The following is a 24,473-nucleotide window of genomic DNA, read 5'->3' on the forward strand; positions in this document are numbered from 1 at the left end:
GCAGACTACTGGCAATTGCAAGAGAATGACTCCGTTCCCCTAGCCGCATTTACCTGTCTTCTTGTGGCTTGTTTCGTTGTTCGTTTCATCTGCTTGAAGACTGATCACAAGAGGCAATTAGCTATTATTGCGGCGTACCACAGTAATTATTAGATTTTGCACTTAATAATCAAATATTAACCACTACGGCCATTATAACGGTTTGGCTTCTGGGTACTATTTCTATTGCCATTATGATTTATCTAATGAAAATTAAGAACGATATCTCTCCGGTTCGGAAAGAGAACCCTGCTCTATGACAGTTCATCCCCTAACCCACTTCAACCAGTAATCGTCTCCAAACAGCGACTTCGTGCCCATACGCTATCAGGAAGACATAGTACTAAGTTCAACAATACCGAAAAGAACCATCATTTTAATTTTTGAGTATTGGCCAACAACAGCTCGCGAACGCAGCCGCAAGCTAAAGAACCCCCACGGAGAAACAGCGGAATAGGAAAAGAAAAGGCATCTCCGAAAATCGCTGACGCCATCTTGATTAACCATAAGCGAATCAATTACCATGCCGTTGCGTTATCGTCAACGCTTCAAGTTTTAGACGGTTACGTGAAGCTAGCAGCAACAATCTCAGTTGTACACAACTCATCTAGCCAACAACATAACATTTCGTTAATTATTGTAATGGATATTGTTATAATATTTTTAAACTTAACGCCTGTGCAAAAAACGGTGCGCATGAGCGCTACCTTGAGAGATCACATGTAAATTCGTTGACAGCTGTTGCCTTCGAACAGGCGACCTACCATTAATTTCGTTTTTCATCTATTTTTTTTATTGTTTTTACTCACTTTGTAGCGTCTGTTCGTTTCCGCCAAACTACTACATACTATTACACTTAATATATATTATTAGCCCAACTATTCTAATTATTTGCTGTATCGTATAGACAGTCATTTCTTGCGTGTGCGTATATTTGTGGACGTACATGCGCTACCTATGTAACCCATGTACCACAAAGATAATTAGCGAGCAAGGGAGAGCCTACCGGCCGAAGACGGGGAAAATATAGAAGCCGATCACCGATTGCGAAAACCCCCAAGAACCCTTACTTGCTTCTTTGTCCACCTTGGTCTCTCTTTCTCCTGTTCTTTAAATGAGCGAATTTTAATTTGTGCTTCTACATAAAAGTTAAGAACGACGTCACACCATACCGCTTACGACGCAGAGGACTTATGGGACTGGGTGTGATGCATAGACAGAGAAACGGAATAAAGCCAAGGAAGAATGCCCGCACGCGCACCAGACGAAGGAATTAGAGACCAGGCCCACAAGAAGAAACATGTAAGAAAGAAGATCGTTTAAAAGACGATGAATTCGTTGCTTTTTAGTTGTTTTAATGCCCCTGGTATTTGGCAGTTAATGCGTGTGCTTCCTAACGGTCCTGACGTTCAATATACAGCAGGGGGCAGGCATCTCTAGCAAACATGTTCAAGTAGCAGGAGGGTTTTTTAAATAGACCGTTTAACTGTAGGCAGAAATGACCTATTCAGGAGAAGACATACGAAAAAAATAATACTTCACTGAACAAAAAAGTCCGAGCTCTATATTTCTGATGAATGAATGAAGAAATGAATTCCAAATAATATTTAATAGTGAAGGGGTTTGCGACACACGCAGATATCACATGCAATGCCAATATAATTCAAGTTTATCTTGGATAATAACAAAGGCGAAAACCGCAGGGAAAATTGAAATGGGGTGACCAATGGATGGGGAGTGGAGCTACATACGAGCGACGTTCGCTGTAGGTGGCAACTCTTTAGGTCTGCCACTTGCGCTCTTCTAATGTATGACGTATTTACATATTTTAGGGGTTAATTGATGCTGGTGTAACCAAACTTGCTCGCTTTCAAGAGAAAAACAAAGTTTTGTATCTTCATATAAAAGAAGTTATGTTTACACACATATATATATGTGTGTGTCTAAATGACAATCGCAATAATAATAGTAAACGATACAGAACAGTACTCTATTAGTATGAAAAGTTACGTTTCGCAGTATGCGCTGGTGTTTTTTTCTCTAGTTGATTCGTATGCGATGTATTTTGTTATCGGTAACCAACCAGTATAACTAATCACTCTGGCATAAAACTATTGAATAGGCTTTTGAAATAAAAAAATTGGCGAAGGTTTTTTATTTATTGTACAATTCAAAATATCTTACCTGATAGTAATAGCATATTCATTATATGCATCTATTTATTTGATTTAGCTTTCTATATTTTTTTAATGTTTATAACGTTATCTTGCAGTATCCGCTATACTCAGCTTGACCGTTCGTTCTGAACAGACACATTAATACCCAATATAGGCTAATGGTGATGCGATGCCTTTAGAGACACGTTATTTACTCATGTTGTAGATACTCATATTTAAATGTTCGTTTGTTCTCGAGTTAAATTCGTTTTCCCTTCTGCGAAAAAGCTGGTCAAACTCAAAGCGCTCTACTTATTTAGTCTGGTAGCTTGGGAGTAGCCTACTAGCGTGATTTACAATTTGTTACGTAACTTTTTCCCCTCCGCATATCTACGTCTAATAAGACACTAGCGAACACCGCTCAACCGTCGCACTAAGGGGAGTTGTAATGGAAGTTGAGGTAACTAACCTTTCATACAGCCGCACTGGTAACTTCAGCCAATTCCGCCTGAGGCAGATTGCAACTGATCCTGAACCAACAATTCTACTACGAGTGTTGCTCGTGGTGGGCGTCAGGCATGGACATAGCAGCATACATCAACTCAATGCGAGCGCGCACAGACCGTACCGGGGACAGCGGGGCGCCATAGGCTAATCAGAGAACGGAACCAGGACTGAACCAAGCTAAGCAAATGACAGTCACATGCATATGCATCCTGATGGTGGGAAATACGAAAATACTTTTAATTTTAGAGCGAAGCGACGGCCTACTGGTTTCCTCGCCAGTTCTCAGAGGACAGAAAGACAACTCTGAATGATCGACCTAGTGAAGTCATAGACCCTAACGGCCTACTGCAGATCGCACGGTCGGATGCGACGGATCTCGGAGCTCATCTAGCCGTTTCCTCAGTCGACGCACAGAGAATATGATACCGGCGTTTTGCATTTGGGTCTGCCTTGCTTGCTACACGCGACAATTTGTCTCCTGTTGTTGTAATTTGTCGCAGTTGTTAAACTTGGCTGATAGGGCAGGCTCACATCTACGTTGTCTGGATTTGCTCGTACGGTAGATGCTAGAAGCTGCCACAGCTGTCAAGATAGGCGAGCCTATATAGGTGATCGAGCTTCAGAACTTCAGCCTACATGAAAGCTCTAAAGGTGGTATGGAGGTAAGTCGATATCTTGTATTAATTAGCCGATGCATTGTATAATGTACAATTAGATTTTAAAATCGCGCTTACCATATATGTATTTTTTACGAATTGGCGACAGCGGCCTTTGCGTTTAAAAACGCAGAAAAAATCATATATATACAGGCTTTCGATAAATCCACAATTCATGTGCTTAGTGCCTGGCTGCTGTACTTTTAGTACATTTAGTCTATCGTGTGAATCTGGCCTTTTTCCGCTAAACGTAATTCTGTATCTCGCGGCATTTTGGCAAACATTTAATTTACACGTACGGGTTATCACGTAGAGGTTCGAAAACGGATTCAGTAGCTTATTTATTTCCCCTTTTAATCATATTTCAAATCACTGGGTCAGTTGTCGAAACAAATCGGGTGTATGTCTTAAACGTGAACGTTGTTTTCTAGCCGCTGTATCGAACTGTTGAGTAGAGCCGACCTGTCTCAAGTCGGCTTTTTTTAACACGATGACATCATCTTCATGATATCATCACGGAGCTTCATTTACAATTCAATCGACCATCGTGTCATTTTATAATTGCACCTCTTACAGTATAAGGCTGATGCATAAAGTACAAAGAAAGTGTTCACTTAACGATTGACTATGGGAACAGTGTACACCAAGCAACATCTTCCATTGGATAAATCGGATAAACCCCAATGAAAGCATCATCGATGGCCTCGATTGCACTATGCATGATAGACATCTCTTGCCAGGTCGCGTTAAATCAGGCTTATCTTGATGGCCTATTTTACGCTTGCTCTCAACGTAACGCGGTAGTAGCTGTTTCTCTTGCGAAGTCACCGTTCTGTCAATCTTTATTTTAATCTTGTGTCTTGCTCTGTTACCAACCGATTTTGCCAAGACAATGGTTTTTTTATTAAATATTCTGTCGTCAATTGAAACAGCGGTAGGACGACGTCGTTTTGTGTCTTCTCTGATAATAAAAACATTGATTTGCCGTTATTTCGGCCGCGCGATCCACAGCGTCGAATATGTGTGTATAGGACAGCTAAAGAAAAGATAAATAAACGAATCTGAAAGTTGCAACACATCGGGGCTCAGAGAATACGATTAGAGCTCGTAGCTCAGGGCATAATAAATAAGGTAGATCAATTTGTGTCATGTTTCCTAGTCAGAGATTTCATCGTTTTGTTCAGAAACTTTCTGAAAGTTCTGATTAAGCAGTCGCAGGAAAAATATCGTTTAACTTTGTCGTCCGTGAACACAGTGTTCGGACTCTGATACTATCATAGTTGAAGACGTTAATAATAGGGGTCGTTCGTACAGGACCAAAGCCTCTCAAAGACTGAAAACGTCGCAGAAAGGCAATGTCTGTATTGTATTGGAGCCCTTATTCGTCTTTTTTGCTATACTTTGTTCAATAACGTTTCTGTTTATCGAACAGAAACTGTACCATCGGCTGATGTGGTTATAATGCTGTAGACTTTCTTTTATAACGAACGAATTAACGGAACGGAAAAGTTACAAGGCTTACTGCATTTCAACCGTGTATCATCATACCGTCTATCAAACGCAATCAAATTGGCATAAACGATCTCAGATATTTACTATTTTGGTATACCATTTCGGCGTATGGCTCACATCTTGCCACTGAACAATGTTGGTCTAACTTGTAAAGTAAACATGAAGTTTCGAAACTAGTAGATTTGAGGAATCATCTTATATTTTGTTTTCTTTTTTTTTGAAAATCCTGTTGAATTTTTCTTAACGATTAAAAAAGGTAAATTATGGAATTTGTTGCGTCCCGCGTTTAATGCATCGGGAGCGGTACCGTGTCCCTTTATTCCATGAAATTGATGTGTATGTATGATTAGTTTTTTATTTTTGTATTTACATCGTTACCTGTGACGTCCGTGACTAACTGCTACTACCTCCTCTGATAAGCAAATTCTATGACAAAGTATATCTAGATCCTCCTTATCCTAGATATCCTTTAAAAAATTTACTGAAACTTTACAGTAGTTCAAAATTTTGAGTTTGAGCCAACAACTATATATATATATATAATGTTCGCTATTGTAGCATACTGCACGATCTCAATGCCTATTGTCGTCTACTCTAATAGAACGAAAAAGGAATGTTATATGATCTAATTATCTCCCAATGCTTGATTATAGTGGTTATGTTGATGGTTATGACGTCCTCTAATGTCCTCGAATAGTCCTATTCAGCAGTCGCTATTATAATGGATAGCTACGGACTTTGCTATAGTATGCACGCAAACTCCATTGATATCACCAAACACTACTTCACGGCCTACCCAGGTTCTATGACTCCATTGTCTACCTTTATCAGAGATCATGTTAGTTTTTTTTAACGGTGTCGACGTTTTGAGTTGACAAATGCAGCGTAATTCTCATTAAAGAGAAGTTTTTTTCGTACTACACTAGGGTTGGATTCCCTGTTGTTGAACTAAGCTCGACCTTGAATGAGTGTTGCTACTAAAAGTAGGTTTTCCGAAAAAGGGAATCTTGCGCCTGTCGGCTTTTCCGTATAGGACGGTTATAACAACGTGCGCTGTGGCCTCTTGTAACCTCACTTCAAAAAAGTGTTCAGAATCGTTGATGCAAACGCCGTTTGTTTTAAGCGAAAACAAGGAAGGCGAAACCCTCTAAAAGGGCTTTCGGGAAAAGCCCTGACAAAACGATGCAGTGTGACAAATCGTTTGTGTCGGACATGCAGAAGGCAGGCGAAGACAATGGGTGAGTTTTCGTCCAAGCGACCCAGGTTCGAAAAATGCTCAGCTCTGCGAGGCGGCGACTGGTACAGTTCAACGCAAGTATGAAATAAGCCGAATAAGGAAATTACACGAGACACATTTGCATGCGACTTGCAAGGCGTAAAATGTTACGTAGTTAGTTTTTGATGTACAGGAGGAAAAGCCTAAAAGGTAGGTAGCGATCCTGTATGAGAGACAAACATGGCGGCTAGCAAACCCTTAAACGACCTGGCTCTCCAAAACGAAGAAAAAGGTAGAGGTTGCCAAAAGCATGGAAAATAAATGCTACAGCATATCTCTAAAGTGCGATTCATTTATGAGTGTTAGTTATACACATCGGCGCCATGCCTCCAAGTAAGCTTCCTCTATTCAGAGTGGAACTCGCTGTGCAAAATCTCTAAGCACAGGGGCATTACACTATATTACGTGTTGTATGCAGCGCTTGGATGCATTTTTTCCTGTGCGAGAAAGTACAAGCGGGAAAAACAAGCCAACACAAGTTAGAACGGCTTTCGTGTTGAAGTAAGTAAAAATGATTATATACATTTATTAAATAAATTAATTTTTCCTCAAACTTGCATCATCTAGATGTTGTTATCGGTTTGTATTGGTGTACATTATCCATTTTTGAACAGCCTTGAGCACCTCGATGTTGAAATGCTACATCCTAGCAACTAACTTCGTAGCTTGAACCACCCTGGAACACTATTCGAATGGCATGCTACAAGAGAACTCTTATAATCACGTCTAAAGTTTAAATAAACAACAGCTACTCAAATGCACCGCAGCTAAGTACATCTGTAATCTACGTTGTTTTTGTTCATTTACGATGCCTAACAACCCCAACACTCTACCCCACAACTCTGTGGGTACAGCGACACTCATAGTTTTTGCTTTCTGCAGCTTTTCAAAACGACCCAATTTTCGCCAATCGGATCCCGAAAAGTAACATGTAAGTTAGGACCAGCCAGTAGACATATAAATATTGAATTCTATAACAAAAAAATTGTGGAGAGTTCTAGGGTTCGATTATTGCCACTGTCGGTTCTGATTTTAGCATGGACTGTATTAAGAAGGACACGCTATTAGAAAGATTGTTTTAGAAAAGTTGTAGGGTGCTTTACGAGTGGTCCTCGTGCCTCTGGTTTATCATATGTCTAGTCTCTGGACGTGACACGAATTGGATAACACAGATCCGGAAAAATAAACTGGATCCGCTGTAAAAGGTGATAGCAATATTCTCTTTCTTTTTTTCTTTCGCAATTTCCGCTCAGCAGGACAACAGGGCAAGGCCTAATGTGTCGGAGGATCACTGGACGAATTCTGCAAGGGGGTCATTCGATGTCTATGAAATTCTCAACGCACCCTTCAACGAAAGGCCAGTTTAATTAATATCAAATGAAAATGAACACATTGATTCTAGACAGAAAGTTCGAAAGCTTGCAACTGGCGATTATAGCATTTTGGCTTTAACCTTGATCGCAGAAAACTTATGCGAAAAAAACGGCTCCACAAGTACTGCGACAGCTTTCGCTGCAAATAGTATGGTTAAAAGCAAACTGTTATATATTCTTTCGGTGCTCAAGAGAATTGTACTTCATGGTGTAGAAACCTAGATACCGTAGCCCTTTGAAGGCGGCCTGAACGCGCGGTACGCCCAGTGGTTTATTGACAATCTAGCAGCATACTCTTACTGCGACATCACTTAGTCTATTTTTCGCAGCTACTATATATTAATATGTTTTAAAAAGCTGAATAATAAAAAAGGAAAGTTTCCGCGAGGGTTGTACAAAATGCCGTGACGGCACCGTCAGACAGGACTTACTATCGATTTTGAGAGCTCCGGCAACTCGTCCTCGTAATGGTTAGGTTGGCACCACTAATAGCTTACGGCAGACTGCTATATATTCTTATAATACTCAAGATTTAAATGAATTTCATAGAGACGTATAAAGCCAGACGCTTAATGGAATATTACGTAATTAGCTTTTGCATTATTTTTCTAAAAGAACAATAGTAGCAGCCCCTAGATCTCAAGTTGTTCACTACTATTATAACAGTACACTCAAAGACATGTATTAGATTTTCAGACGAAACCCTCCTCTTCGTAACAATAAGTATATGTTTAACCTGAAATAAAGTTACTAACGTATACTTACAAAAATCAGTGCAAGTTAATCATTGTCGTCTACGTTGAGCATGTGCATCTGAGTCAGCCAAATACCGTAGATCATAACCCACCCATATTAGGATGTAGAGCAAAAAGTAGTTGTATTATATATTTTTTTAGCGTGTTTATATATGTCGGCGTATGTACGTGGCAAGTAGCTCGATTTTTATATAACGGTTTTAATGATTTTCGTTAGTGTTAACATCATATTTCTCATATAAATTGAATGGTAAACATTTGCCACCCTCCAGGTCTACATACTGTAAATACACAATTTAACTTTCAAGAGTGCTGCTATTACCCACACTATAAGCTCTTACACAGACTGGACACTGCGAACTTTTTTTCTAAGGTAGCGGCTCTCGCCGCTCACGGTTTAGCTACGGTTACAACGTAACACAGTCGTATATCATATACGTTAACTTACTCCTCAACTAACAAACCACTGTCATCATTACCGTCCCCATAACATTGTCAATGACTATAACATTACAGAGCGAAATGCAATAATAAACCTGTAAAACGTAGATATAAGCATTACATACATCCTTCTCAAAACTCAATGTTTCTGGCTGTAGCTTTGAGATAACTTGTATAAAAGGTGGAATGTTTTTAACAAGCGAGTACCCATCGATAAACCTAACTGCCGAAACTATACAGGCAGCCTGCTCGATCATTTGGATGTTAACGTTGAAGGTCATACTAGACGATTTTCAGAACCTTTTCACCCGAAAAATATGTAAAATTTTATATACGTAAAAATTATAACAATCCCGCTGGTTAGTTAAAGTCATAAGTCAGCGACTTTAAACGAGTCCAGATTTTATCATTAATAGGTGCAATTTAAAAAAAAAGGAAATAGTAGCAGTCTCTCAAGTGTTTTCGATAAGCAGAGTAGGACTGAATTAAAATAATCTGTTACTATTTGAACAATATAAAATTGCATTATAAGATTACGTACGTAGCCTCGACACGCTATGCGTTTTAGTGGTTATCTTAGTACAGAACGTTGATTTCAAATGCTTGATGTTCTTGCTCTATTCTCTATTGCTACATTCAGTTTTTCCATCTCCGTTTCTTATAGTATATGTGTCACAGGCGGGACTTGAACCATTAACGTAATAATAATGAATATTAGCAGACTCAGATCGGTCATACTGCTATAACTACTGTTACATGTGCAGAGCTGTTTCTCTAAGTAAAACTTCTAACTTAACAGGCTATCGTCGTACTTTCCAACTGTAAAATGTTTCAAGATTAAAGATTTGAATCATTTAGCTTCTGTCAGAACAACGAAAACTGCCAACGTGATTTACCATTATTCTTCACCAAGCGAAGAACGCTTCGGTACTATTTGGAAAGATATCGTAAAACTTGATTCCACTTTAGGGAAAAATCATCTTCGTGCTTACTCTGAATAGAGTTTGTAACTTTATGCAAGGATCTGTTGGTATTTCAGACGTTTGCTATAAACTATGCTTATAAAAGGATGTTATAGACATGAAACCCCAGAAGCACTAAGCCACGTCATCAAGCCTGCAACCTGTACAGATTTTCTCAAGTTAGAAAGATTGTGCCGACCGCATACTATCGCGTACGGCGAGAATTAGAAAATTCAAATGTATCAATTTTGCCGTTTTAAATTTTTAATAGCCGTCCAGGTTTCCTCTTTTAGGCGGTTCCGTAATGACGAAGTAACGAAGCTATATTGAGTAAGTTTCAAAACAAAAAAAAAGGGAGCCTTTACATTAAATGCAGTTATGTAGGCCGGTATAGGTAACTGATACTTTTACACCGGGTTACTTATACTTCAAACGAATATCGCATATCCACCATTAACCATACAACTCTCCAGTTATTTTTATGACTATTAGAACTTTGCTCGGATGCACTCGTTCGCCATGTCACTGAATTTGTGTACGTAAACAGCACTTTTTATGCCCTGAGGATCGAAAACAGGAAAAGGTACCAACTTAATCTAAAAAAGGTAGATAGTGGCCCTATTCCGCAAAAACGATCCACAGGACTGCTCGGAATGGCCGAAGGCATTTGAAGGTCTCACACTAACGTGACGACTACCCAAATATGAGATCCAATGCCAGTATATGTGATTTACTTATTTCCGATTTTCGAGTACACAAAAAGAACAGACATTATATCAAAATTAGATGTTCACTCGATTTACTTGATGATTTTCGCAGGGCAACTAGCTTTCGTCCTGCATTTACGTCGGTTACCGCAAATATAATAGACTACAAAGAAGCATAACGTAGTGTTGTCTTCGTTTGAAATTGTTACTTATACATGGAACAGACCAAAAATCGAGAGTATGTGGCATCTACAGCAAGTGCAGCAAAGTCAATTTGTGACACATTGCTGACTATTATATAGGTTACTTGACTAGAGGGTCACTTCCTAGGTCTACGGAGGGACTCCATTAAACACTTGTTGTATGATTCGAGCTTACTTCGTTTAAACCATTTGCTTAAAGGAAATAGTTCATTTTCATCCTTTTTTTGATTTTATCGTTTTTTTTATTTTATATTATATTATAATATTTTTGTTGGTTAAATGCGGTTTACGTAAAGTATATATACAAGGACAAGGTGACTAGCTCGCAACAGACGATCAAAACACAAGTCCTTTTTGTCACCTTTTTTGCGTTACTGCGAAACTTACTGCGTTATGCTCATACATTTATAACAATATAATTGCTATTTTTCAGAATACTACTCGACTTGCTTAACTTCCTTCAAAATAATTTGAATTTGCCCAAATTTGCATAACCTGAATTTTTCTGACTATCATCGAAACCTGTGCGATAACGTTAATTTTCTTTGCTAGAATAGGGTCAGAATTTTTTTTTTAAATCAAAAAGATCGTGTACTTTCAGCCTTAAATATTTGTCCTTTTATGCTCAGCCGCTTTCCGCCAGCGTTTCTGTTTTCGCCTTTTTTAAAACGAACATAATCATTTAATTAAAAAAAAAAACACATAATAAGAACTGCATTCAGTAACCCGTTAGTGATGTTTGTGCCTATCGAGTTATAACAATTTTTCTAGCTTTTTTCTTCACTGCATTGTTACCGCTCACATTCATCAATAAATTGTGTTCTGCCTGCATCTTTCATCTTTCTATTTTATTGAAAATTAAGAACAGTATTTACCTTTAATCCATTGAATTGAATCCAATTGAATATTCAGAAGCTTCCTTTCTAGAGCATAAATAGTTTGGATCATATATCAGAGGCTGCCATTTATGTTTATTACAGCGGGAAACCTAATTTTTCCTTACTGAAATTATTAGATAGGCGTGGTTTATATATATGTTCTGCTGTTTGCTAAGCCACTAATGCTTTTTCTGTTTAATAATAGTAATTTCTGTTTTAATAATGTAACAGGATACATTGATTTCTTTTATCGTTCTACAGAACCCCATGACAGGCAGTTGGACACTTAAGATATATCAACAGCCTATTATACAAAATTATAAGAGAAAATTACAAAGTAATTACGTAATAAATTTAACAAAAAAAAACAGGACGTGATTCTAATTTTATAGACTTTGTGTTTGATCAGTAAAACCAATTACACAACGCGGTCAGCTCCTAATCATGACTCACCTGAGGTGAACTTCTCAGTCCACAATTGTGCGTTGGTTTTTCAAAGTATTACGCGTTTTTCTACTTCTTTCATCACTGCAATCTTAAATTAAAAAAAAATCTAATTTGCAATGCACATTTTCTGTCGAGAGAAGACTAAATATGACCCCTTAGACGGCACGGCAAAAGTGTCTGACACGCTTGCCACTCTGGCGGACTGCGTGCTTAATCGCAAACCGGCAAAAAACAAAACATTTCTGAAAATAAATTGTTTATTATTACCATATAATTAACTTGTATAAAAATAATTTAGCAGATGCCTAATACTACCCTTGTGTTTCCACGAAGTACGTGAAACGTTTGCTTTATGTACTGTCTTCTCGGTCGATGCCTCATTATGATTGGCAATCGTAAGTGGCCAGCTATTTAACTATTCAAATAACCATTAAAGCTGTCCCCAGTTAATACGTTGTTGTATTAACTTTTTTAACTAGTAAACTACCTGCAAACTACATTCGTTGTCGCCTAGTGAACTCTATTACTCTTTACTACTAATCTAATAAAACCAGTTTTCTCCTGCCTATATTCCTACTTTCTTGTTCTGTCATATGTCCTGCATTCTACTCTTCTACATTTCTATTGTGTTCTGCGACGTTTTAACACGAGCTTACTTGCTCTTTCGTTCACGTTTTCTATATGCGTGTGTTTTAAATTGCCCGCTGTTGACCGCGCGCGCTCTTCTGCTCTTCGCTGCCGCCGTTGATGTTGTTGAGATCCTCCAAACAAGAGAGAGGGAGAGAAAGAGAGAGGGAGAGAAGGCGAAAAAACGACGAACTACCTGGTCGGCGCCGCCGGTCATCGTGACGAGTGGTCCGCCTTGGCCAGAGAGCAGACAGGCATTCACGGTAGGCTCGTTCCGTGGACGTTGTTACCCACCATAGCCTTTTGGTGGCCGCTAACTGCTCCACTCACCCTTGCTGCTGCCCCAGCCCATCGTCGCCGATGTACCTCTTCCCCGTTCGTCGCTGGCTCGACTCGTTATACCGCGCACTATTCTATGTACTTTCATCAACATAACCGGTGGCGGGATAAACTCAACGGTCAGTCAGCCAGCCATCGGCAAAAGGATTCTTGCCATGCTATCGTGCAAACGAAGGAACAGGTACTAGTCAGCAACCTGCACAGCCAGAAAGGAGTCACTAATACTGTTCTCTGGCGAGCCAGACAGCAGGTCAACCGGAAGCAGCGCCAGCACCGCTCTGCCGTCTACCCTTTCCGACGCGTCGGCGAGCGGCCCTCTCTCAAGCAACGTTCAAATCGTGTTCTCTACATTTCCCTCGTCCAACTCGCTTTGGTGACTTTTCCCTCGCCCAATCGGACTCCAGGCCGTCGACAAGCATAGCCCGCTGTGGTGGTGTGGTAGGCACGCACAAGTGGCGTGTGCTTGCGTGGTAGTTTCGCCGTTACTGGGTTGAAAAGGTATTCGCTGGGTTTGTTACTCGCTGGAATTGTTGGTGAACGAAAGAGGGCGTGCTGTGGTGTAAATGGACGGTGGTTGTTTTGCCAAACAAATGCGACTGACCGGCTGCGCGTGCGTGTGATCGTAACGGGAAAGGACAACGGTTCGTTCAGCTGTAGGCCGCTTGGTCACGACGATATTCAACTTCGGCGGTCAGTTTTTTCGGTCTCTCTTGCCGCTGCCTGGTCAGTAGCCGAACCCTTACAAAGCACGAGGGCCCAGCGTTCGCGCACACAACGACAGTTCGTGATGAACAGCAGCGCAGAGTGAACTCATTGATTCGCGAGTTCGATAATGCTTTTTGTACTGCCATATCGTATTGTTGTATGAGTACTTTTGCTTGGTGTTACTGCCGGTTGGCTTTCTAACGTCGGCCGCGACAGTAATCGCCGTGTCATAGACAGCAATCTTGCCTACAGCCGATTAAGGACGTAATAGTGCCAGAAGTGGAAACCGCGGGTCGAGTTGTTGCCGCCACGGCAGCTTACGATATTCTGGCTCTTCCCGAGTTCGAAGATCCTCACCTGCCACTGCCGGTGTCCTACTCGGTATTGCTCACTTCGTCGTCGAGGAAGACTTTCAGTCTTGATGACTAACACTGTGATTTGTATGTTTTTGCCGCTTCGGTTAGTTGGCCGGCCCGCTATTATGAGGTGCGTATGAAAACAGGATTGAAAACGCTGATAGCAGAGCAGCGGCGAATAAGTCAGCAAAGTAGCACGTAAAGGAACAAACTAAGGTGTATAAGCAAAAACGACCAAACGTGGTAGGAGAAGCAGCGGCGGCGGCAGAACAATGAACAACGTGCTCGATTAAATACGCTCATCGTAGCGATGCCGCCACTTGTAGTACCAGCACAGGCCGAACAGGGATTTCACTACCCTACGGGGAAGAGAGCTATCGTTGCTTGTTGTTGTTGTTGTTGTTGTTGTTTTTGTTGTTATTACACTTCAATGTTTTGCACGCGTGCATCTTGAGCGGAGCATAATCATCGTAAGTATCTAATAACAGTATCAAAAGGTAGCGTTCGACGTTGGTTCGGCGGTGAAGCGAAAACGGTGATTGCTTCGATTTGCAATTCGGTTGAGCGTTGTTGTTCCGGCGTTCTTTATTGAGTCCCTCTAACGAAGCGAGTCTGACTAGTGGCAACAAAACGCAACAGTGACAACAATCAGCTAGCAGAAAAGTGGCGGTGATTCTCAGCGGCGGTGGCTTAAGGTCCGGCCCCAGTTTGTCCCTTCCGGTAGCGAGGACAACGTGCCAACGCTGGCACAGTAAACACTGCTTAGGACACGAGGCGATACGAACGCAGCACCCAACACTGTGACCAGTGAGTGACATTAACGAAACAAAACAACAAAGGAGAATGGCGCCGGCCTGTCCGTTATGGTTATTCGGAGTGCTATCGGGTGCGGGATTGTGTGAGCAAGGCAGGGTGGCGGTTCGATTCTTTGCACTTGGTTTGTCAGTCGCTCTGGAGGGACTTGCCCAACTGGCCGGTGATACAGCAACTCGTGTGCTCGCCGAAAAATGGCCGTACTTCGCTGTCGGCCACATCGTTGCAGTGCATTCCGCGCTCTTCATCAATGACTGTCTACGCCGGAGTCGGCAAGGATACTCCACAAACTATTCGGTAAGTTATCAGTCAACTACGAACTTAGGTTAGGCAGGCTAGAGTGGAGTATAACCAGCATCGTAGTAACGGGTCGATTTCGAGAAGGAGATACTACGGGTGAACTGCGATTAGTAAACTCGTGTTAATGACTGTTCAGTGTCCCCGGTTTCAATATATTTGTTCTCATTATTGTCAGTCCATAGTGGATTATTCCAATGGTTATAAACTGATGCGAGACGTGCGCGTGCCAGAAGTAGAATGGTTATTTAATGCAGTTGTAGGGACCGTTGTCACTGGTTTTATCTGCATCACAGTGTCACTTTGCTCGTTCGATATCTATAAGCGTCAGTTAGTGAGTAATTAGACAACAGATGATCATTATTTTCTTATTTTACCATATCATATATTTTGTAGAGCAAAAATGCAAACGGGAGTAAATCAGTATAATTTGTCTAGTTTTCGGTTTTCAGCGCCGTTGCTTTCTGTGTGGTATCAGAAAATGTTCGAATTGTTCTATGCCGGTCAGACATATGAAAGGATGGTTTTGCTGCGCGCCAAAATTTGAAGCGTTGTCAATAAACGCTCCCATACCATCTAGGATCTGTACAATTAGTTCGTATTGAAATATATGAGAAAAACTATTCAGTATTTATTTATTTACTTAGTTTTATTAATATAATTAGTTGATCGGAGTAAAAATCAAGGTTCGATAATTGGGGTGATTATATTAGTAAAAATTAGTTATAAAGATGTCATAAGAAAGGCCATAAATTCCATGAACGTTTTTCCATCCAAGTTATTCGTCTAACTGGATCGAATGCATTCGAGACATAGGGGAGACGTAAAGTATACAGAAAACTGTCTTAGGCCATAACTCATTAAGAGTAAAATATATGCTACCTTTTATCGTGCGTCTTAAATAACCAATGAGACTATGAAGTATTGAAGGAAATTTATTGTTATCTGAATGAATAAACAAATTAAATTAAAAATCGATGTCTTAATGTAATGTTTCTGCGAGCTTCCTTACTGTTATATCGATACAATGTTATTTAGCAGTTAATAGACTTACGGAACTTTTTGTGCAGTATGGAATATTTTCTATTCAGTCTAATTTTTTGTTTATTATCTTCGTTCCGCATATTAATATTTGAGAGAATATTTTAAACATTCCATATTGCTTAGGCATGTCTATCGTTTTGTCAAAACTTAACTCGACTAGCAAACTTTAGAACTGCATAACTATTACTTTATGTGACACGTAGAAAAAATTAGATAATAGATGAACAATGTATTACTTCTTATATATCTTTTTCGCATCTCATCAATTCCTGTAATGATGATAACTGCCTCCTTAAAAGCTCAAGAGACTCACACGTATTCAGTATTCATTTTGACGAGCAATTAATATCAGTATAGTGTTTCATAACATAATTTATTATAGTGAAGCATTAGTCATATCCATTAGAGGACTTCAATTCATCACGTATGTACGTAAAATGTCTTTAACGATAGCTTTTAATTAAGGAGTCACGTACAAGTACGAGAAATTATCATTTGGGATTTCTTTCATGTCGAGTATGTCATATATGGTTAATATCATTGCAGGAATTAACGATTACAATTTCTCTGGTTTTTCCGTGCGAGATTAAGAAATATCATAAGGTTTGCAGTGTTCGCAATTGGATATAGTCTGTAATAATCGCGAAACAAAAGTAAGAGAGACTTTTTATTTGCAACCATTTATGGAAAGCAACACGAGTAGTCTTTGCGTTGGGGCCAAGCATTTCATGCGTTAATCCACTGCATCACTTGAAACTTGCTCGCTGAGCATCGGCTGTATACTAAGATAGTGTAAGAGATACTTGAAGCATTTGATATAAAGTATGTTGTCTTTAATAGCGACGATTGGGCCGAAGTGTACAAAAATCATGTTCTAATTTATTTTTTATTTTATGACCTTTAAAGGTACTCGTATGTCTATCCACGTTGACAATATTAATCATTGACGAATAAATCGCACTTTCGCTTTTTTTGCTGTATAATAAATGATTTGGTAAACGTTCGTAAACCTGAGCGTGGGTAGAAATATACTGCACTAATGAAAATCCATTCAGTGTAGGGTCAGTATCTCTAGAAGACGCTAATATCGAACACTATATAATATCTCTTCTACATTTTTTAGCTCATTTCCTCTATTTTTTTTTTATTTTTAGCATGTTTGGAGAAGTGTACAGAAAAAAGAGTATCTTAGAAACTGCACTTCGAATCGATTTGTTTGTTGCTCACCAATAGCTTTTTTCGGAACTGTTATAAAAAGGTGAAGGATCTTCCCTGAAGGAACAACCTGTTAATTGCATCTTCGATCAAGAGAGCATGTACGTTGCTTCTGATTTTTATCTCTCATCCAAATTTTACATTTTATTTATTTATAATTGTTTATTATTCACATGTTGAGTGACCATCCGTTTTGTAGATTAATCAAGGAAAGGAGGTAGAGGTCGGACACAGGACACAAAAGAAATCAGGAATATATATTAATTTGAGTTGGGTTTCGCCTGAAGACAAACGCGACAGCAGACCTGTGTCATCTGCATATATCACAGAGCATAGATACCTTTACGATACGGAATAAGCCTTTGCCACACGAGACGCTCTATGTACGACGTAAGCTTTTCAGCTGACTGCAGCTCTAAATGAGTCTCAGGACATTTATATCGCTTCGGAACACAAACACAAAAAATACGCAGTGACTTCTTGCGATTTCCCCTGCAATACTTTTGTGTCCTTCTACAGAATAGCGTTTGTTGAACAATATAGGTAGCACTGAGGCGCTACTTCTGGTTAGCCGCAGCAGGCGATCTCTCCACGAAGGAGGCTCGGACTACCGTATCCTGTTGTCGTTCGTACACCTGACTCATTCACACCGTCTTTTACCTCTGCCATCTATGCGAAAATATTTCGAAGCAAAATATTTCCGGGACACCGTTTTTCTCCTTTTTTTTTCGCGCAAGAACGCCCGCCCGCAGTTACGGCAGCTGTTGAGTTGAGGCTGTTGCTTCTGATGTTGCTACTACTGTCGCCGCTGCCACCGCGAAACCGGATCGCTTGAGTTAAATTTGCGGTAAAGGCCTATTAGAAGACAACGCAAATACGCGGTCGAGTTTACCCTCACGCCACAGTCTGTATCTGTTTATGTATGCATATCTACATGCAATGCTGTGTGGCTTTCTAGTAGTAGCACTTCAATGGACCTGTTTTGTGTGAGGGGGAAAAGGGAAACAAGACAAGACGACAGGGATAGTCTACGCTTTGTGTGTGTACATCTAGTTACAACACTAGCCGTAGGGGCACAGTTAGAGGGCTTTATGAGAGCAGTACTATATTTTGTTATATAGATAGACGTTGGTGTGATTCCTTTCTCTGCACTGTTAGCTCGTATGTTCATAGAGGGGTTTCTTAAGTGTCGTAAGTGTCTTGGCGTGCTACTGCGTGTCGTGTCGAGACGTCTCACCGTATAGTCCTGTCTGCCAGTCCCAGTTTCTAGAGCTACTGGAGTGTTATGTACAATAGTGGCTTACAGTCTTTACCCGCCGCACTCACGTCGACTGTCTACCGACAGGCACACTGTTCGTGCAGAATTTTTAAGGACCTTTTCTGTGCCTTGGCTAACTCTGCTATATCACACTCTAGAGCTAGCCAAACAACACAGTGGCATATAAAACGCTTGCATTACGTATCGGTCGCTGTTCAGCGTGCTGCAGTTTACCTAGTTACTCTGCGCGGCGGAAGCTGGCCCGGCGCCAATTGTTTGCAATAATACCGACAGCCGTAGCGATAATTGTACGTATAGTCGTAGTGTCTAAACATAGTTAAGAAATAAAATAAAGAACATAATTAAATACAGTCGCTGGCCAAAGATAGTTACAGCTAAGAAGTTATTAACTGACAAAGCTTAGATCATTCCTTTGGCGGTCTTTGTTGTATGGGCACTTTGCAATTCTGTAAGCTATTTTAATAACAGCCTACCTCTTCTGGCTAGAAGGAGTATGGGATACACAAATCAAGATAATTTAAACTGAACGAAATGTGGGAGAGTTTATATTGGTTCTGAAGTAGGTAGGTTATTCCTCCATAATTTCATGACAGAGTTCCTGGTAAGGACTGTTTATATGGGAAGATCCGCTCTATCTGATCTGGTTAAATTCTCTTTAGGTGTACAAAAACTTTGAGGTGAGGCCAAAACATCAGAGTTCTTGCTCGTCTTTATCTTTTTTCTTTTTTTGATTCCTCTTTCGTTCACCTCACATTTGTTCTGGCAGGTTTCGCTGTGATCATGATGTTGTGGTAGTTTCTCAGTGTTATGCCCTGTTTTCTGTTTGTCTGGTGTGGGTGCTTTCTGTGAATGTTTCAAACTCAAACAACTTCGGCTTGTTTTCAAGGCCCTTCTCTGAGGACCGGCGTCAACGACAGCTCCCTTGCCATGACTTTAAGGAGGCTGAATCGGACACGTGTGTCCTACGGAACTCCACAAGATGGGTTGGGTCTAAAAGGAATAGCGGCAGGCAAGGACTGTCGGCATCGTCAGCTGCTTGCTCTGCTAGATAAGATGTCTGGACCAGAGAATTAAGTATATAAATAGTAAAAGATCTGGGGGTTTATCTATGAGGTATCTACCAACGTCCTTGTGCTGTTGGTATTGGAGGGCATGGATGTCTGCATACTCCGTAGGCGGTAGCTGGTGTCCCCGTTCGTCCGACCTTCGTGGCCGTAGCTAACTCTACAGCAGCCGCCGCAGTGTGTTATGCCACATCAAGCTAAGGCGAGGCATAGCAGCAGCAGAAGCACCTCCACATATCTGTAGTGGACATAGCCGGTCCCTTCCACTAGCAAGTTATCCTCTCGACTGAATTCGAAGGGCCAAAGTGGGTGGAGATTTGCTGCATACCTGCTTTTCTTATCCAATCGTACAATAAGAACGGTAGCGTGAAAAAAGGACCAGAGTATACAGGTCTTAGATTGCAGCTTACAGGAGCTCCTGCCTATGGCTGGACGGGTGACCTCCGCTCGTTCGGCCGTTTTACTTGTCAGAGACGCACAAAAATATTTGATACTGCATATAGCGGAATTTCTACCTACCGCCCCCTCGCCTCGACCAAACTGTGTCAAAAGAACTTCTTCTGCCTTCTGCCAAGCTTCAGCGGTTTCTATGAACACCCCTTCAAGCCAACCATCAGGACTGCGCCCTGGATAGTTAGCCAGCCAGACTGGTTCAAATAGGTAGCGACGGTTGGCCGCAACCTCACTGTTCATACTACCCTAGTTTGGATAGGAGCGATGGGTAAAGGTTGGGTAAGGGGGACGGTTAAAAAGAAATATCTTAAAAGAATTGGGCCTATGATAACCTTCGATGTGGCATAGCATCGATCTATTACTAACAGCGTATCCTCTCTAAGCTAAGTCCTGTAGTAAGGTTAAGAAGGACTAAGAATTGGCATTTAGTGACGAATGTATTGGGGTATATGGACTTACGAAGGCTGGGTATGGTAGAGGAAATAGTGGAAAGAGGACAAAAATTAAGGCGATAGCGATAACGGTAATAAGAAAAAATGCTTTTTGTGTGTGTGTGTGTGTGTGGGGGGCTACTTTATTTGAGTCTAGAATACTCGTCGAGTGCTAGAAGGAAGATGGGTTGTTACGCATTCTATTTATAAAATAGATAAGATCGCTCGTCGAAAAATAAATTGCTTAATTGAATAAGCTAAGCACAAGATGTTCTATGTCCACGGTTGTGGAAATGCTACAAGTGGGTCCAAGTTCTAAAGAGCAAAGAACTTTTCCATTAGATGTTTCACAAATCTTTTCTAGTGTCAAGAAAACATGGTATCTCTCTTACGGGTTAGAAAACTTAACTTTCCACCGATTTACGCCAGTCGGAAAGAAATCCCTTTTTCCGGTTAGCATTACAGGCTATGTTTTTTTTAAATATTTTCTAATATACAATCGATTTTACAGTATGTTTTCATCGGATCAAATCGACATAAAAAAATCGTAAATATCTTAGAGCCGTTTCTGAGATTAGGCTTACTGTTTTGAATCGCATTGCTTGCGGGCTCTACGTTTGAGACAGCCGACATCTGTCACTGGGCTTCGTACTTGGATTTACGTTGCTTTCTAGCCCTGGCGCTGACGCTAACCATGTGATAGTAGCAACTTTTTTCAAGCAAGGATTTTGTCTTTCCCAAGTAAGTGTTGCGAGGCGAAAGGAAGACTTATTTCGTAATAGCTGTACCTGTCGGCATTTCGTTAGGATATGCCCTATTGCAGGCAACAACCGCTGGACACCTTCGATCTTTGCTCGTGTGGCTCTCGATTTCAGTGTCAGAAAGGGCGTAGAAAGAAATAACGCGCAACGCTGTTGAACTTTTCACAGGACGTTACGCAAACCGCTGTAACCAAATCAGCTAATGGTGAATCCATACGATTTGTGAACATTGCTGAAAAATACTTTAGAATTGATTTGCGGTTTCAGAGTGTCTAGCAATGCATGCTTCTTGGTAAAAATTCCCTTAGCGTTTTTTCTTATTTGTAGAACGAGGGAAGAAAAGCTCGGGCGAGTTTGTTTCCCTTTAAGGAAACTGCTCGAAAAGCCTGTTCCTGAAGCTTTCTCAAATCCCGATACTTATAAACCTCGAAGTCATACCGCACATGAACCGGTCTCTGCAAATACATCCACATCCGACACACTACCTAAACGGCCAGTTTTCTTCGCCTCACGGTGAGCCGCTTGAACTTTACATCCGTTTCCAGGACCATGCTTTGTCGAACATTAACTCCATCGACTGCTTCCAATCGCTTAGGAAATCCGCTAGGGACTCGTTCACTTCGTCCTTGCCGGCCATGCCAGCGCTGCTACCATATGAGGCACACCGATTTAGGCTTTTTCTTTGCTTGCTGGGAACGAGCGTTGTACTCATGTAATTGTAGAGGCGTTCTTAGTTCGAAAAGTCCTATCGTTCTATTTAGTCTATCATAATACCTACACATTACTCTTATTTGCTATAAATTACAGGGCATATAATGGTGCTGCTTTGAACGGACTCACTTAGACATCAATAATCACAATAAATAATACAGTTAATGTTAAGTGAATTAATATCTGGTGAGTAATTTGTACCTTTTAAGAAGAATAAATTTTTGTAAGAAAAAAGAATAGAATTTTGATGATTTTTATAGAACCATTCAACATGGTAGGCCTCCGTCTGGCTTCAGCAACACATTCACATTAAAAATTCTGCAAAAGTTTAATTTTTCTTTATAGTTAGTAAAAGGAAACAAAATAAATAAGTATTATCTTGAACGTTTTTTTATTATTATCATTAAGATATATATATATATATATATATATATATATATGCGTATGCTAAAAGACATCAAAACTGAAAAAAGCACTCACTGTAATAAATCTTGAATGTTTTTTTTTTGTAATAGAATGAACATGGATGAATGTAATGATTCACCGTTAGGTGTCGTTAGTAATATGAGATTTGAAACGTAATTTTCTCGGGAACTGTTTGTGAAGCGAGATATTACGTTAAATCTCAGTTTTCGAAATACATACGTTTCGATTGCTGTTATTGCTAACAAGTAAATATTTCGAACTTTACATCGAGTATTGCCGTCAAACGTTTCGGCAGAACGGCTTTCACTACTAAAACAAATTGCTGAACCAATATTTCTTCAGTAATGCTGACCTTTTGAAAACGTGAGAGTTGTTTATTTTCGAGTCCACTAAGAGTATTTGGCGGACCATTTTGCTGTGTCTCCATAGTAGGATCCCGCAGTTGCAGAAAAGGGACTATTTTGATAGATAGTTTGAGCAATTTAGAAAAAGCGCTATGATTTATTTTTAGCTCAGACGAACGTCCTAAGCTCCAAAAAGAGAAGAAGTAAGACTGAATTGGATCGCCGAGAAAACGTTGTGGAAAGAAACTTTTAGATAACTTGAGCAGAAAACCACCGTCGCAGGCGTTGCTGATGCTGTTTCCTGACCAAAGTTTCAACCCTCTTCGTGGTTGGCAAACGTGCCTGAACATACGACTCGATATTCCTCTTTTAAAGTATCTGTCTGCACACGGTTGAAACTCCACACCACTGTGTCATTCTATATAACTATATCGGCAAAATACGAGAGTACGATGCGTACAGTCTCCCATATCGCCCAATTCTAATATTATTTTTGATTTTATGAAGCATGTTATATAGCAAGCTACGACTGAAAAACAGTGCTAGTGTTGGTCATGCCAGGCAAATATTTTTATTGACAAAGAAAATTTTTGCAATGAATTTCAGTTGAATGTCAATCGGAATAACTTTTTCCTTAAAACCTTCTCTCGATTTGCTAGCTACGCTAACGTGATCCCTTAGTAACTGCCGAAAAAGCACATTTTTTAACTTGAGTAATGGCTTTGTGTCGGCTCGAACATAGATTTACGTAATTTTAAACTGCGCATTATACATCAGTATACATAGAGGTAGTCGTCATAGGGTTCCCGCTGAGTTCGGTGAGTGTTCGGAGAGGGTCAGCATTGGGCCATGCCCTGCACGGCCTTAGCCACTGGAGACAAGGGGAGGATGCGAGGAGTTTCGGTCGGGTGATGGCCATATTCGTTGAGGTGGCCACCTCCATAGGGTCTGTATGACGCCCTTTGTGTGTGTATCTATCAGTATTTATCTCAGATCGTTTCAAATGTCTTCACTGCTGTATGTATGTGTGCGCTTCTTTTTTTTTTTTTTCGTCCGTGTTGTCTTCGAGGCTCTCGGCTCTTGATTCTCGACAGGGAGCCTTTTTAAAAACGAACGTAGGAAGAAATAAAGCCGTAGGGAAAAGGAGGCACTGCGGGCGAACCGAATCACTTTCACATAGAAGCAGAGAATGCGAGGGGCGGAAAACGAGAGCTGGCTGTTGGTGGAATTCAGGAGGCCGCAGGTTTCAGGATTGGGGCCTAAGAAAAAGCAGCAGTGGAGGTTGTGAAGCTGCCCCGAGTGCCGCTTCTATCAAGACTGCAGTCAAGAACGAATAAAATGTATCATCCAATTCAATTGCTTACTTTCTTCCCTGTTTTGCGCAGAGTGGCGTCAGCGGGAACGACAACGGCAACGATGGTGACGGCAAAGTAATGCGATACACCGCCTTTGGCTTTCTTTTCTATCTCGTCTCGTGTGAGTTTTTCTTACCATTTCCTCTCGCTCTTCTTTCTTTATTTTTTTCTATGGCCGCGTCGTCCGGGCAGGGCACTATCCGCCAACAGTAGCACGAGACCGACACAAGCGTCTCCTCCTTCTTGAGCTTGCAAGGGCGAGTCTGGCGGATCTGATCATGCTAATACCCAATCCCGTTTTGCTCCGTTTCCATATCTTCATTTGGGTGGGCCATTGTCAT

The 24,473-nt window shown here is 40.6% G+C and overlaps 1 protein-coding gene across 1 annotated transcript in view; it reads left to right on the plus strand.

The window, feature by feature from the left end:
• Window positions 1–12,192: 12,192 nt before the first annotated feature.
• Icmt (isoprenylcysteine carboxylmethyltransferase ste14) overlaps window positions 12,193–24,473 on the plus strand; it is a 139,195-nt gene continuing 126,914 nt past the window's right edge. Inside the window, exon 1 of the mRNA XM_022835452.2 lies at window positions 12,193–15,049. Within this exon, the coding sequence (XP_022691187.1) occupies window positions 14,783–15,049 (267 nt within the window). The 5' untranslated portion in view covers window positions 12,193–14,782. The remainder of the gene's footprint in view (window positions 15,050–24,473) is intronic.

The sequence above is a fragment of the Varroa jacobsoni genome, unplaced genomic scaffold (genome assembly GCF_002532875.2).
Source record: "Varroa jacobsoni isolate VJ856 unplaced genomic scaffold, vjacob_1.0 scaffold_591, whole genome shotgun sequence".
NCBI classification, from domain to species: domain Eukaryota; kingdom Metazoa; phylum Arthropoda; class Arachnida; order Mesostigmata; family Varroidae; genus Varroa; species Varroa jacobsoni.